This window comes from Colobus angolensis, unplaced genomic scaffold, assembly GCF_000951035.1.
Source record: "Colobus angolensis palliatus isolate OR3802 unplaced genomic scaffold, Cang.pa_1.0 Scaffold131, whole genome shotgun sequence".
NCBI lineage: Eukaryota > Metazoa > Chordata > Mammalia > Primates > Cercopithecidae > Colobus > Colobus angolensis.
The window spans coordinates 4,431,829-4,447,785 of NW_012114364.1; the positions used below are offsets into that span (position 1 = coordinate 4,431,829).

The 15,957-nt window shown below is 39.6% G+C and overlaps 1 protein-coding gene across 1 annotated transcript in view; it reads right to left on the minus strand.

Annotated features, from left to right (window-relative positions):
• Window positions 1-13,130, minus strand: part of LIN7A (lin-7 homolog A (C. elegans)) — a 150,303-nt gene extending 137,173 nt beyond the window's left edge. Inside the window, exon 1 of the mRNA XM_011934118.1 lies at window positions 12,848-13,130. Coding sequence (XP_011789508.1) covers window positions 12,848-12,929 — 82 coding nt within the window. The 5' untranslated portion in view covers window positions 12,930-13,130. The remainder of the gene's footprint in view (window positions 1-12,847) is intronic.
• Between the last annotated feature and the right edge of the window lie 2,827 nt (window positions 13,131-15,957).

Genomic DNA, 15,957 nt, shown 5'->3' on the forward strand with positions numbered 1-15,957 from the left:
AGCAAATGTTTGTGCACATATCTTTCAATCACTGTGATAGGCAATGAGTACGGAAAGATATATACTAAAACACATATTTTTAGAGTGACAGCCATATAGAAGAAAATTTGAACCTCATGTGGTTAGTGTTCTAATAGAATTATTTAAAAAGTGTTAATTGAAGCATCAAGAAGTGTGTGATTTGGGGAAAGAGCAGGATGGCAAATTAGGTGAGTATACAGGACAATTTTTATTTGGACCTCCAGGTGTCTCCAAGTGCTTCCTGCCTCTGGAGATACCAAAATAAACTGAGCCCTTGCCTCTTCATATAGCCTGAAGGCAGCAAACATTCTCTGTCCTTGCCTCTAGGACTCAGCAAATAAATAATTATCATTGTTGGGTAGTTACAGTATGTCAGACCTGTTCTATGTGCTTTATACACATTAACTCATTTAAAACCAACAACTCTATGGGGTCAGTGCTGTTACTACTATTTTCCATTTTACAAATAAGAAAACTGAGACTTATTCAAGTACCTTTGAGGGACACTGGAGAGCTATTAAGTAGAAAAGCTGTGATTCAAACCCAGGCAGGATGGGTTCTGGAATGTATGTTTTTAAATACAGAACGATGTGACTTCCCAAACAATATAATACTCGAGAAATGACTTTGAGTGCAATAGAAACTTTAAGAAAATAGTATTAAAATGTCACTTTACAGTTTGCACAGTATTTTGCTTTCCATTATCTCATGTAATCCTCATGACAATCTTGTAAAATAGACATTACTACCTGATTGCCACCCTGTATCCATCTGTTCCATTCTCCTCTTTTCTTTCTTCTAGTTACTGCTTGCTATTGTTTGCACCCTGCAAGATGATCATCTTTGCACTAGCTCTTTCCTCTTCTCAAAGTGTTCTTCTTCCAGATCGCTGCATGGTTGTTTCTCCTGTCACGTCACCTCCTTGGAGAGCCCTTCCAGAATCTCATGGTGTAGCTTTCAGTCCTATTCCACTGTTTACTTTTCTTCTCTGCACTTTGCTCTCTGGAATCATACTATTTGTTTACTTATTTAAATATTTTATCTGTTGATTTAACTAGAACATAAGCACCATCACTAACAGAGAATCTAACTTGTTTATTTCTGTATCTCCCTCCCTAAATATAGAGTAAACATGACATACAGAAGGCATTCAAAAATATAATTTTAGCTGTGTTGCTCCTATTTTCATTTCTATTTTTAAAATTCCTTCTTTATTATAAGTTAGTTTTCCATCAATTTTTTAACTTATTGTTTGAATATAAGGGATTCATTTATTTTTGGACATTCTTTAGAAATAGGATCATTGATTTGGGCACATGAAAGGTTGTATAACCTTAGCAAATTCACTAATATCATCTAACAGCTTTGTAGTTGATAATCAATCTGGAAATGATTATTTTGACAGTTTCTATTTAATATTTTGTTACCTATTGTTTTATAACATTGGTTAAATAATTTTTGTGCTGTGTCTGATATGAACAGAAATGTTCACTCTTTCGCCTCTAAATATAATATTTGAGAAATCCAGCACTTTGGGAGGCCGAGACAGGCGGACCACGAGGTCAGGAGATCGAGAGCATCCTGGCTAACACGGTGAAACCCCGTCTCTACTAAAAAAAATACAAAAAAAATTCGCCGGGTGTGGTGGCGGGCGCCTGTAGTCCCAGTACTCGGGAGGCTGAGGCAGTAGAATGGGTGAACCCGGGAGGCGGAGCTTGCAGTGAACCAAGATCGCATCACTGCACTCCAGCCTGGGCGACAGAGTGAGACTCCGTCTCAAAAAAAAGAAAAAGAAAAAATTGACATTGGCGGCATTTGATGCCTAGTCTTTATCAAGTTAAGGAAGTCCTCTATTTAGAGATTACTAAAAGTTGTTTTTTAATCAGATATTAATGTTTTCATCACATGCCTTTATCAATATATACTAAAATGATATGTTTTTTTCTCCTTTAATCTGTTAGTGTAAAGAGTTAGGTAAACGATTTTCTTTTTTCTTTTTTCTTTTTTTTTGAGACAGAGTCTCCCTCTGTTGCCCAGGCTGGAGTGCAGTGGCATGATCTCTGCTCACTGCAAGCTCCGCCTCTCGGGTTCACGCCATTCTCCTGCTTCAGCCTCCAGAGTAGCTGGGACTAGAGGCACCCGCCACCGCGCGCGGCCAATTTTTTGTATTTTTAGTAGAGACAGGGTTTCACTGTGGTCTCGATCTTCTGACCTCGTGATCCCCCTGTCTCGACCTCCCAAAGTGCTGGGATTACAGGCATGAGCCGCCATGCCCAGCCACAGTAAATTGTTTTCTAATGTTGAACTATCCTACTTTTTTGGACACTGATGGTTTTCAGCTACACGAGATAGAACTGACTTTAAAAAGGGAATGTGGAAATTCATTGGGTATTTTCAGTTAACACAGTGTGATTCAAGCTGGCATTTAGCTCCTGGGAACTAGGGATACTAAACCTTTTATATGACAAATAAACTTAGCGCCTTAACTACCAATGGTGTCTCAGTTGAGAGACACTGCTAACTGCAAATTTGTTTTTCATCATTTTTTTTTTTAAATTAGACTTTAAGTTCTCGGGTTAATGTGCACAATGTGCAGGTTTGTTACATAGGTATACAATGCGCCATGCTGGTTTGCTGCACCCATCAACTCGTCATTTACATTAGATATTTCTCCTAATGTTATCCCTCCCCCAGCCTCCAGCCCCCACCCCCCGACAGGCCCCGGTGTGTGATGTTCCACACCCTGTGTCCATGTGTTCTCATTGTTCAATTACCATCTATGAGTGAGAGTGTGCGGTGTTTGGTTTTCTGTCCTTGTGATAAATTTGCTGAGAATGATATTTTCCAGCTTCATCCACGTCCCTGCAAACGACATAAACTCCATCCTTTTTTATGGCTGCATAGTATTCCACTGTGTATATGTGCCACATTTTCTTTTTTTCTTTTTCTTTTTTCTTTTTATTTATTTATTTATTTATTTTTTTGCCCAGGCTGGAGTGCAGTGGCTCTGTGGCACTATCTTGGCTCACTGCAAGCTCCGCCTCCCGGGTTTAGGCCATTCTCCTGCCTCAGCCTCCCGAGTAGCTGGGACTACAGGCGCCCGCCACCTTGCCCGGCTAGTTTTTTGTATTTCTTAGTAGAGACGGGGTTTCACCATGTTAGCCAGGATGGTCTCGATCTCCTGACCTCGTGATCTGCCCGTCTGGGCCTCCCAAAGTGCTGGGATTACAGGCTTGAGCCACCCTGCCCGGCCTGTGCCACATTTTCTTAATCCAGTCTATCATTGATGGACATTTGGGTTGTTTCCAAGTCTTTGCTACTGTGAATAGAGCCGCAATAAACATACATGTGCATATGTCTTTATAGTAGCATGATTTATAATCCTCTGGGTATATACCCAGCAATGGTATCGCTGGGTCAAATGGCATTTCTAGTTCTAGATCCTTGTGATCACCACACTGTCTTCCACAATGGTTGAGCTAGTTTACACTTCCACCAACAGTGTAAAAGCGTTCCTATTTCTCCACATCCTCTGCAGCATCTGTTGTTTCCTGACTTTTTAATGATCGCCATTCTAACTGGAGTGAGATGGTATCTCATTGCGGTTTTGATTTGCATTTCTCTGATGACCAGTGATGAGCATTTTTTCATGTGTCTGTTGGCTGCAGAAATGTCTTCTTTTGAGGAATGTCTGTTCATATCCTTTGCCCATTTTTTGATGTGGTTGTTTGTTTTTTTCCTGTAAATTTGTTTCTTTGTAGATTCTGGATATTAGTCTTTTGTCAGATGAGTAGATTGCCAAAATTTTCTCCCATTCTCTAGGTTGCCTGTTCACTCTGATGGTAGTTTCTTTTGCTGTGCAGAAGCTCTTTAGTTTAATTAGATTCCATTTATCTATTTTGGCTTTTGTTGCTGTTTGCTTTTGGTGTTTTAGTCATGAAGTCTTTGCCCATGCCTATGTTCTGAATGATATTGCCTAGGTTTTCTTTTAGGTTTTTTTTTATGATTTTAGGTCTTACATTTAAGTCTTTAATCCATCTTTAGTTAATTTTTGTATTGTATTGAGTTTAATTTTCATCATGTTTTAAAACATTATTAACATGATTAATATACCAATACAGTTATTCTAATATTTTTTAAATAATCCCTGCTAGGGTATGGTGATTAGTGTTTTTCTACAGTATTAATATTAAATAGTTTTGTATTTAATTTTCAAGAGAGTTTTTATAATATTTTGATAATGTAATCACACTGCTCATGGTGCATTATTATGTTGGTGCAAAAGTAATTGCAGTCTTTGATATTACCTTCAATGGCAAAAACCTCAAGTATTTTTGCACCAACCTAATAAATAAAGTCCTCAATCTTTTCCAAATAAATTACTCTTAAACCAGATTATTCCAGTCATACACCAGTACAATCAATATGCAATCAGCATTCTAATTTGATTCAATCTAATAAATGAAGGCTACATTCATTTCCTCTAAATTTTCTCTCTTTTATTGTAACCTGCCATTCAAGCTAGGAATAATTTTAGAATATTGGTATGGTTGGCCAAATTATTTGTTATTTCTCCTAGCTTAGTCACCTGTAAAGTTTATTAAAATATATCTATGGTGCTCATTCAAAATATTGGTAACAGTGCTGAACAAGACCATGAACCAAACTGCCTTGGAGAAGTGTTTCTACTAGAAATCCAACAGTGCAATCATCTACTTTATGTATTTCCACATTTTCCACAAGGCATCTGAGAGTTGTGTGGTCATGAATATATAATCAGACTATGGCATATGTCTGAACTTCGGCAAGGTCCACTCTTAGTGATTTTCCATGTAGCCTCTGGGATCACCACTTTCTTTTCTAAGTGCCAATATCTCGTTATTTTTAAAAAATATGTATATACATATTTTATATATATTTTAAAATACATATATGGGCCAGGAGGCAACAACAAATAGATTGCCCTATAGTTTCCCAAGACACCTTTGTCATTTTTTTGGAAGCCAGGTTATTTGTCCATCAGCAATTACTGCTCTTCTCCGTTTTTCCTCAAAAATCACTTTCAGCAGTCCCTCAACTATATTCCCCATTTTTTCTTCATTATTGTTAAATAGACCCAGCTGTGATTTCATGCTATTTTTCTCCATCTATTTTATGGGTTTAAATCTTTAGCCATGTGTGACTCCCATTATTCTATCATTTTTTATTAAAGGTAATCCTTTGGTTAATTTAAAAACAAAAGATGTTATATTGAAATATAACTATCGCCACACTGGGGAACTAAACAAAAGTTGCACAAACAGTTAGACTTGGACTAGTTATATTGTTTCTAAGGAAAATTACCATCAATGAAAATTAGATACCCTAGTTTTCTATCCAAGACAGGTAGATACTTGAATATAACTACAAAATAAGTTTCAATCCCTCATGATTTTTTTCAAGTGGTCTTTGGGCATATTTATTTTTATTGGACAAGTGTTTGAATTCAGTTAGTATATTACTTGGCAAAATTCAATCTTTAAAAAAAAAAGATTTCAACTGAATAAACTAGAAGTAAGGTATGGATGAAATTAATATAATTTTTAAGGTTAAGTTCACATTTGGTAGTGCAGAGTGAGTTCAAGTTAAATCAATTTTAATTTGTTGATTAGGACATAGTCCTGTCATTCATGTATTTATGGTTAAAAAATTTAAAAACATAGCATATAGGTATGTGTGTGGAGGGAGGCAATTTTATAGCAACTCCACCCATTTAAAAAACCTTTTCAGTTGTATTCTGACGATAGCTTGTCCGATTCAATTCACAAGTTAAAACAGCAAAGTGAATGCAGACAATCGAATCAGGGCTATGACTATCAAAACCAACACCTCACATTCTTTCTTGACCCTGGAGAGCACTACACTTGTAGGAGCCAGCTACATACACACAGAAAGGCAAAGTGACATCCTAAGGTAGCCATTACTTTTGCATTACGTTAGGTTAGATGGCTTTTGTTTTGTTTTGTTTTGTTGCATTAAGGATAATCCATGACAGTAAGTCTTGCTAGGCCAACTTTATTCATTCATTCACTCATTCAAACAACACATACAAAGAGAGTGCCAACTATGTGCCACACAATGTGCTGGGTTCTACATAAAGAGACCCAACATGGTCTCTGACCTGACGGAAAGTATATTCTCACAGGCAAACGTCACAACTTTAAGAAAAGAACCCAAAGAGATACTGGCATTGTGCATATAACACCATCTCTAATACCGAGGACACCTTCCTATTTGATGGTGCTCCCTAGATGTTTTCTTTCCTCTACTTAATAGCTAGGCCTTAGTTGTGATCCCTGAAAAATAACACTCATAAGCAAGAGTTATTAATTTCATAACTGACAGGAGCACAACAAATACATCTCAGGGCTCGCGCGGCTGACACACCAAACTAGAAGAGATTCACCAAATTTCTTTTTATTTTTGTAACCAAAACGCTTTAGAGATTTGGGTCATTCTCTTTGTAACTTTTAATTATCAAATAAAAAACTAGTTGGGTGCAGTGGCTCTTGCCTGTAATTTCAGCACTTTGGGAGGCTGAGGCAGGTGGATCACCTGAGGTCAGGAGTTCGAGACCAGCCTGGCCAACATGGCGAAAACCCATCTCTATTGAAAAATACAAAAACATCAGCTGGGCCTGGTGGTGTGTGCCTGTGGTCTCAGCTACTCAGGAGGCTGAGGTCAGAGAATCGCTTAAACCCAAAAGGCAGAGGTTGCAGTGAGCCGAGATCACACCACCACACTCTAGCCTGGGCAACAGAGCAAGGCTCTGTTTCAAAAAAAAGACAAAGAAAAAAAGACAAAACTCCAGGGGTGTTTTGTAACTATATAGTGTGAAAGGAAACACTCACTGATTTACAAAGAAATAAAAAAGTTCAGTTCAAAAAATTTTTTTTATATATTTGCTGAAGCCCAGAGAAAACATGAGAGAGCAAGCAAGCACTTACTTTTTCGTACAGTAAAACACATGTGGCTGCTGCTGTGGGAAGGATTTAGGACAAAACACATAAAATATAGTCAGCTCTCCTCTTCTCCCCCACGATCGAAACACCAGGGCATACATCTTGAAGACGACATAAAGACTAACCTAATTTTTATTTTCCTTCTTCCTTAGTCTTTCTCCATGTCAAATTAAAAACAAACAAACAAACAAACAAGCAAACAAACTAGGAGTAAGAGAAGGGGCAAATCCCTCTGGAATGTAAGGAAAAGCACTTTTCTGCCAAATACAGATTTTATAAAAACCGGTGAATAAAACTGATTAGAAAAGCTATAGGCTGCCCAGGGCTTGAATTGGAAGATACATGAAGTAATAACCTCTGCCTGCCTTGAAAAGCGAAAAGGGAAAAGAGAAAAATTGTCATATATCACAAATTCTATGACAAGTGTGGCACCCCATGAGATAGTTATTTGCATTCAATTTTTGTTCTTATATTTGTTTTCTATAAGGTTGAAATCCACAGAATAAAAGCTCTTGGTTTTATAGCAGATTTTTTAAAGGACAAAAGTTTGATTTGTTTTAAATGAAAAGCACACTAGGATTTGTTTAATCAATATTTTAAATTACGACTTATTTTAGAAGCCAAGAAATAAAGATTTCCATTTACATTTTTGCAACTTGTCCAAAATGAATTTAACTCATAGAAAAGTTAGATGATAGTAGTACCAACCTTGTATCTTATGTAAGCATTTAAATGCAGATTGGAAGCTACTAATCATGTCATAAGTATTAGAAATGTTTTAATTATTCATTTTTCTCCAAGAGTTGGTTTTGTATTATTCCTTCATAAGTCATGAGTATTCAAGAGCCATTTGGCTTAAAATTAGGGGAACAGAGTAAGCAAAAGTAGAATTTGAAAAGTTATTTTGTATTATCTTCTCTGACCTTGAGATGAAATGTGAAGGAGAATTGGAGCTACCATACTTTAGAAAGTCCCTAAATCCATGCAGTCTTTAATTCATGAAGCTTTTCTATGTTCTTCAATATCCATGTGTTAAGTATCAAGGATTGCATTCCGCTTTGTTCCCTTGAGTTTAGCTGAAGGTCATTCCTGGTTTTAGAGATTAAAATCTGAGCAAACTAACCTCTGATGTAGAGAAGAGTTGCTATGAACATTTTAAAGTCTGGAAGAGAAGAATTCCACCCTAATCTCCTTATCAGTATCTTCTCTTTGTTACAAGGGTAAATGGCATGTACTACTTTCTACACCACTGTCTAACATAAAGTATTGGACTGAAAATGAATATATCTCCTATTATGACCACTTGGATTCAACATGTAGATTTATGCATAGTGACATGTAAATTACAGTGCTCAGTATATTTCTGAAAATCTAATTATAATATATGATGTTTTAGTCTTGCAATACAAAGAAGCAAAAAGCTGATCTATAGATTTTCTTGGCATATATAATTAAATTTCTAACCCAGGATGCATAATTAATGTGTTATTATTTCTTGGTGATTTCAGTTTTTGATCATTTTCTTGGTTATAAACGTATAAACTGAATGACAGACAAGTTGTGACTGTGGACCTGCTTTTATGTATACTCTTCACTCTCTCCAGAATCTTAAGGATCTTATTAATCTAATATACCAAAACACAGTTTAAATTTTGCTTTCTCAGTGAGCCTTCCTCGACCAATGCTAACGAAACAGGCCCTTCTCCATTATTCTCTATTCCAACCACATGTTTATTTTCTTCAGAGCACTTCAAATTTTCAACTAATCTGAAATTCTAGTTATGAGTTACATCAACTGACCCCTGGCTACCAACTTTGGGCATACCATTTTTTATATTCTTCCCTCTCTCACTTTTTCACACTGACCTTCCTGGATGTTCCCAGTATGCACAGGAGTTCCCCCTGCTGAGGACATTTCTCCAGGTACCTGCAACTTTGTCTCCTCACTTTCTACAGGGCTCTTCTCAAATGTCACTGACTCAAAAGAGTGTTCCTTTACTAACACATCTAAAACAGCAGCCCCTATTTACAGTGCTCTCATTTACCCAGTTTTATTTCTTCTCCTTGGCACTTGTCGTTGTATATGTATGTGTTCATTGTGTGACTCTCATTAGCATGCAAATGCCATTAGATTTTATTTATTTTGTTCATTAGCACTGGCACAGTGTATAAAGCAATGTTTGGCATAAGTCTGGTGCACAATACTTATTTGTTAAATTAATTAATTAAGCCCTTACTCATCATCCATCTCTTCCATTAGACTCATAAGGACCACAAACTTTTGTTTCTGGTAGTCCTCTAGCATCTTGCATATAGTAGGTGATAAATGAATATTGAATGAATTAATATTTGCCTCTGTGTGTATTTTAATCTCCCTCTTCTAGTAGGTTCTAATTACAGTGAAAAGTAGAATTATATCTTTTTATCACACCACTGTGTACCAATCCCATAATAGGTTCTGGCTTATGATAGGTACTCATTAAGTGAAGGATATCAAGGACTGGGACCAAAGTCAAGAAGAACTTACAATGACCATAGCCACCCAGAGCCCTTTACAGGGTTGATCTCAGGTCTTAATGGCAGATCAAAAAGAGTTTTGGATAGGCACAGAGCCATGAAAGTCTGAAATCACCTTGTTCATCCTTTGGGGGCCCAGCGTGGACCTTGAAAAAGCTTACTTCCCAGAGCAGACCCAAGAAGCTAGGTGTAGACTTCTGAGTTTCTTCCTTTCAGATGTATCTTTCAAATTTGGAAAGCAGTAAATCTTAATTTTGATCCCTAGCTTTGATTTGTTTGCTTAAAATGTTTGCCCTGAAGACTATATCCATGTATGATGTCAAAGGGTAGCAAACAAAAAGTAATTCAATTTTAATATAAAATTTCCACTAAATAGAGCAACCTTGAAAACATCTCTTATCTTCACTTTTTCATGCTTTTTCATTTGTAAAATGAAGATACCGAAAAATAACTAGCAGCTCTAAAATTATAGATTATACATTCAGATTTGCTGGGATGCCCTTGGAAGGCTTTGTCAATCACCTTCTTCCCTTCTTCTCCTTTGCCCACCTATGCCACAATTTCTCTTGGTTAAATATCACAGTTTTGGTGAGCTACTGTTACTGATGGGAATCCATCAAGTGTATAAGGGGAAGGCTAGGTTGAGAATCTCTGGCCTATGTTATCATTATCATCCTTTCCATGGCCAAAATACTGTGAATCTATGAAATGCACCTCAGTTCACTAGCAAATCACTATATTTTAACATTGCTTAAGTTACTGTTATCCTGAGTTTACTTACACCAACTAAACATTAATTTTTTATTGTACTGTGAGTCAGGGACTATGGTAGACACTGAGAATTCAAAGATGAATTTAGAAATAGTCTCTTCCCTCAAGGAGTTCCATCCAATAGGGAGACAAACGCAACAGAGTGTGATAAATGCTTTAATTGGGCCAAAGCAGCAAGTCAATTTAAAGCACATCAAAGGGTACCAAAGCAGCCTGGGAGAGAGGTGATCTGGAAAATCTCCCAGTAGGTGACCAAAAACTGAGTCCTAACTGTAATTAATTGAATTACAGACTGCTAAAGCTGCACAGTGTTAGAATCATCTAATTCAAACTCCTGATATGGCACAGAGAGAATCTGATGTCCAAAGACGCTCATGTATGCAGTGAGTATCCGAGTTACAACTGGGACCCAGATATGTAATACTGGGCTGCCTCTTTTAAAATGCACCTTTTTTGCAGGGAAACTTTTAGAACCTTTTCTTTCATCAGTTTAATAATGAAAGTAATCAATCATATTTTAATAAGGTACAGAGAACAATATGTATTTATATTGACTTTATGCTCAGTGGTGATGCCAATGACTCATCATCTCTTGGTTATAGATTTTCATGAGCTGCTGGTGAATTTTTTCAGACCTATCCACAGGGTAACCCTCTTTGCCTCCTGAGCTACTCCATGGACGTAATCACACTCAGAAGGACAAGCAGAGTTTGGTTGTGAACAAGAACAAACTTTAAGAATAAATCTTAGTCCGATTAGCACCTCCTCTCAACAACTGACTGAGGCATCTGAGGGCTAAGGTAAAAAACAAACATTGAAATATCTTTATTAGTAGTAGTAGTGGTAGTATATAAAATGCCCCAAGTATGCAATCTTCTTGGAGTTTTTGCTCCTAATGTAGTCACTTGATTTGGGATGTTTAATGACTCTGATTTTGTAATGGGACAATATAAGAGCACATCACATTAAAACATAAATACTTGGGAAGCCCATAGTTTCTGATAGCTTGCCATCTGTTTAGTTCTTACCGGCAATGGATTTATCCTGCTTAGTGCAGATGATGATATTGTGGGTAAAATCATGGATTATACAATGGATTTCTGAGGTCTTTAAGTACTGTTATTAATTTTGTCAGCTTGCAAATCAACATTTTCTAATATAAAATCAATTACATTTTATTTTTCAACTCTTATCCTAAGAAAGGTTGCTATGGGCACCACATAACATCTGTTCTGGCGCCAACAGATTGCGTTAAAGTCACCCACAGTCTCTTCAAATTAAAAACCTCAAACTGAGTTCACTGGCTTTGTCACTGTACTCCCAGCAGGATGCTCTTTTGCCTTGCCCCACCGTTCAGTTTAATCCTCTAGAAAGAAAATTTTTAGAGGTACATCGGACTAAATCATTTTTCTTCTGAGCACACCATTTCGAAATGGCCGCCCAGGGTCCTAAATCCGGCGGCTGCGGAGAGGGACTAGCGGGTGTCCTCCTCTGCAGAGCCGTGGGACTCGAGCGCCTTCATCACTGGACGTTGGAAGCCAGGAAGGAAACCCATACACTCAGGGACAGGTATAACCCAGCACGGGTGCACTAGCGAGGCCCCGATCGCAGCAGAGGTCTCCATCCCTGAGCTTGGTGGGGGCGTCCTGGGGAGGAAGAGAACACTTTCCCCATTCCGGTCAGAGAGCAGGACCGACTGGGTCGCAGGTCAGAAGTTGAATTTTAACCCGACCTGCGCTTTGTCCCCTCGCCTTCCGCAGCCCGGGCGCCGCGGTGGCACCGAGCTGGGAGCGGACGAGAGAGGCTGGCGCGGGAGAAGCCGAGAGTTGCTACCGACTGGGAGCTGGCGGCGGCGGGAGCAGACGCGACCCTCGCCGCTTTCGAACGCGAAGCCGGGGAGAGCCGAGCTCGGCTGCTGGGGCTCGGCTCCCCGCGCTCTGCCTTGCCCTTTCGGCGGAGGGCAGCTCCCTGCCTGCTGCAGCCCCGCCACTGTGCGCCCGGCAGCCCCGGGGTGCGCCCAGCCCGCCCCCCGAGCGGCCGCCCGGACTCCAGCAGTTGGACCGACCCTCGCCCTCAGGCGCCTGGACAAACTTCCTTCCTCCCGGGCCCCCGCGCCGAGCAGGCTGACAGGCGGCTCCCTCGCCGGTCTCCTCTGGGCTCTGGCCGGGCGAGCTTGCTCTCTGCCCCTCTCCAACCCCGAGCCCCTGGCGCCTAGCCGTCCCCAAGCAGCCGCTCCAACAAAGCCAGAGGCCCGGAGACGACCCGGCGAGGGACTGGGAGTGGCAGCGGGGACCCTAGAGCCAGAAGGAGGCGTCCCCTCGGCGGGGCGAGTACAGTGGGAAGGGGCAGCGGGGATGTAGCGGGGACAGAAAAGGGAAGAAAGTGTCCTGCTCTAGGCGCGAACGTCTTCCTGGCTCGTCCTCGCTCCCCTTCTCCCCCGGCCCGAGCGCGTCCCGTTTCCCGGTGGGAATTGGCAGGCGGGGGAGAGCGGAGGGGAGAGGGGACGCGGTGGCCTGGCTAGCGAGCCGCTCCCTTACCTCTGTCCAGGGTGAGCGGCTGGACCACTGTCAATGTCGCCATGTCTGCCGTGGGAGCCGAAGTGACGCTCGGCTTCAGCATCAGCAACCGCTCGTAGTGAGAAAAAAAGGAGGAGATTGGGGGCGGGGGTGGAGAGGGAAGACGGAAAGGAGGGGGAGGAGGGGGAAGAAGGAAGGTGGTGGTGGTGGAGAAGAAAGCTTGGGTGGGTTGGTAGCCAGATGGAGACGCAACTGTTCCGCGGCGGCAGATCTTTCAGTTGCGGTGCGGAGCTGAGCAGGTATCCGAGAGCGACTGCATCGCCGGGCTCTGGGAGGGAAGGCTCTGCCCTAGAACTTTGCTATTCAACCCCCAGGAGCACTTGGGTGGGTGTAGCTGGCGGACTGCTTTCTTTCAACTTTCCACTCTAATAAAATGGTCAGAATATACGTGTGTACATGCGTGTGCGTGTGTGTCAGGGGAAGAGAGAGGATGGAAAGGGGATATGGGGGAGGGAGTGGGAGATGAGTTTTCTCAGATTAAGAGAAATTGCCAATCCAATAATCCCATCCCCTTTAGAGAGAAAATGCTTCAGTGTCAGAAATGTTTGGGATGTAATTCCATTTGCAGTTAATTTCTGTTGAAGTTTTTCGGAATGTTGACCTATAACGGCATATAAAGATAACTGACTAAAGGCCAGAGTTCCATCAGTAGATGTTCATTTAGGATCTGAGTATATTGCCTGGGGGAAAAAAAAATAGCAAACCTCTTAAAAGTGCTTCAAAATAAAAAACCTGTAGGTAAGTTTCTATCCCTAAGTTTTCTTTTCTTTTTCAAGTCACTGTTAATACATTACCAATTCAGTAAATGTAGCTCAGAAACAAGTAGAGCGTTCAGATTTTCTCTGAATTTTTTACATACCACATCTTGTAAACATGTCCCACTCCCGCCCAGCCACCCAACAACAAAAACTTTGCTCTTAATGTGCAAACTGATTTTGGTTGTCTATCACTTAGTTTGAAAAATATGTGCCTAGCACTTTTCATGTTGATTTCTAACCAGTGGATCAGAGATGCCACTTATTGATTGATTAACAAATATGCCAGAAATTGAGATAGAAGAGTTACATTGCCTTGTGCCACGCCTTGATTTAGGAGTTCAATTTAGTCTCTGACTTCCTGTAGCCTGTAATCTAGTGGGAGATGGTGTTATTAAAAGCTTGACTTTAGAGTCAGTTGATCAGGATTAAATTACAAGAGCCTTCAAATACTGACTGTGACCTCTTCGCCCCAATAAAAAGGCTACTTTCACTATCTTGTCATAGTAGGGATTCATTTCCTGACATAAAGAAACCTTCTATAAGCTGAATAGGGGTGACTGTAGGTGCAGGATTGGAAATGACAAAGCTGCCTCCATCTTGTTCCCTGTGACAGAGCTGAATTGTTTGGGCTAGCAATAAACTCTAAAAGGCAGATACTGTTTTATAGCAAAATATTTGCATATAATTGATGCCATTTTCTTCTGATTACTGATATGATTTCTGAAGGTCTTTTTCATTTTATAGTCTACAATTGAATTTTAAAAAGCAACATTTCACCAATGTGGGAAAGCCAAAGATGATTGACCATATATAGACTGAACAGACCCTAAAAACAAACCTAAAATAGTAGTTCGATATGCTTATTTTTATTTAGTATTCAAGGAAGAATGCTGGTCTTGACATTTGAGTCTCAGTTATGTGCTCTTCGGAAGTCACACAATTTCTCACTGATCCTGTTTCCTCCTCTGTCATACAGTGGAAATATCATTCAACCTCACAGAGATTCTGTCATATGAGGAAACAAATTCTACCTTGCAATCTCACTGAGATTTGTGAGGGACTAATGGACTCATACATGTGATTGTGCTTTGAAAACAGTAAAGAATATACAAATTTATTCATACAAGCACACATCCCCTAGAGCCATGTGGTAAGCTCTGTGCTAGGTGCTAACCATGCAAAGATTAACGAGTCAGCCCACTCTCTGCCCAGTCTTGCTTGAGAGACGGTGAGCAAACCATAAACTTCTGTGCAGAAAGTACTCTAAGCATTATTGAAAGGAGGTGCTCTTGGAGGCCAGAGGTTGAAAAAGCAACTTTGGTTTGTTGCCATTATTCACATGCCCTGAATTAAGCAACAGAAAGAAGTTGAGATGAGCTCAGTGATACCAGAGTGTGTTCTAAGCTTTTGCATAAAATTATTAAACCTCACTCAGTAACTGAGGATAAAAGAACATACAAATCCCTTGACTTCTAATGTAGTTATTTTGCAACACCCTTTATTAGGGAATATGTATTTAAGCAGCTTGATTCATCAGCCCAAAAGTCATAAATTGTACCTATTCCAACACAAATCCCTGATGGTGGTGTCAATGAAGGTAGAGTTTTTTTGTCTTTTTGTTTCCTGATGCATCCTCAGGACCAAACATTTCATAGTGTATTTCTGGACTTAGGCCTTGAGCTTCCTATTTGAAAATTTGCTCTGTCATTCTTTCTCTGTGTTGACTCTGTAGGGTTGTTGTTGCTGTTTTTAAATCAAGATTAAAAGAGAAATTAAGAGGAAGCATAAATCACCATAAATTCATCTGTTATTATTTTTAGTAGTGGAAAGTGCATTCCCTTTAGCTTATGTCTGCACAGGTATAGAAAATTAATAATAATTCATTATCCATTAGAATTTGTTTTTATGAAGAAATAATCTCTCTCCAATAATATTTGTGAATTTCTTTTTGAGACATGCAGGGATATACTTGACTTAGTCAAATGCCAGTTGCTTTGCTGTGTGTATTAACCTGAAAATTGTTAAAATATTTGTTAATTATGCTTTTATCTTAGCTATTTGATTACAAAATCACTACACTCTTTCATTAAATGATACGTAGAAATTTAGTTCAGTGGTAACTATATTTTCATGGAGTTAACTAGTTCAATAAATACTTAGTGAGCACTTATATGTGCCAGACTTGGTGCTAGGTTGGTCTCTCTTGCCCTTTCTTTCCAGCCCAGAAAAGTAGGTATTTTTATGCCATTTTGGAGATAAGTAAACTGAAGCTCACAGAGGTTACACAACTTGCTTAAGAATAGTAGCACCTGG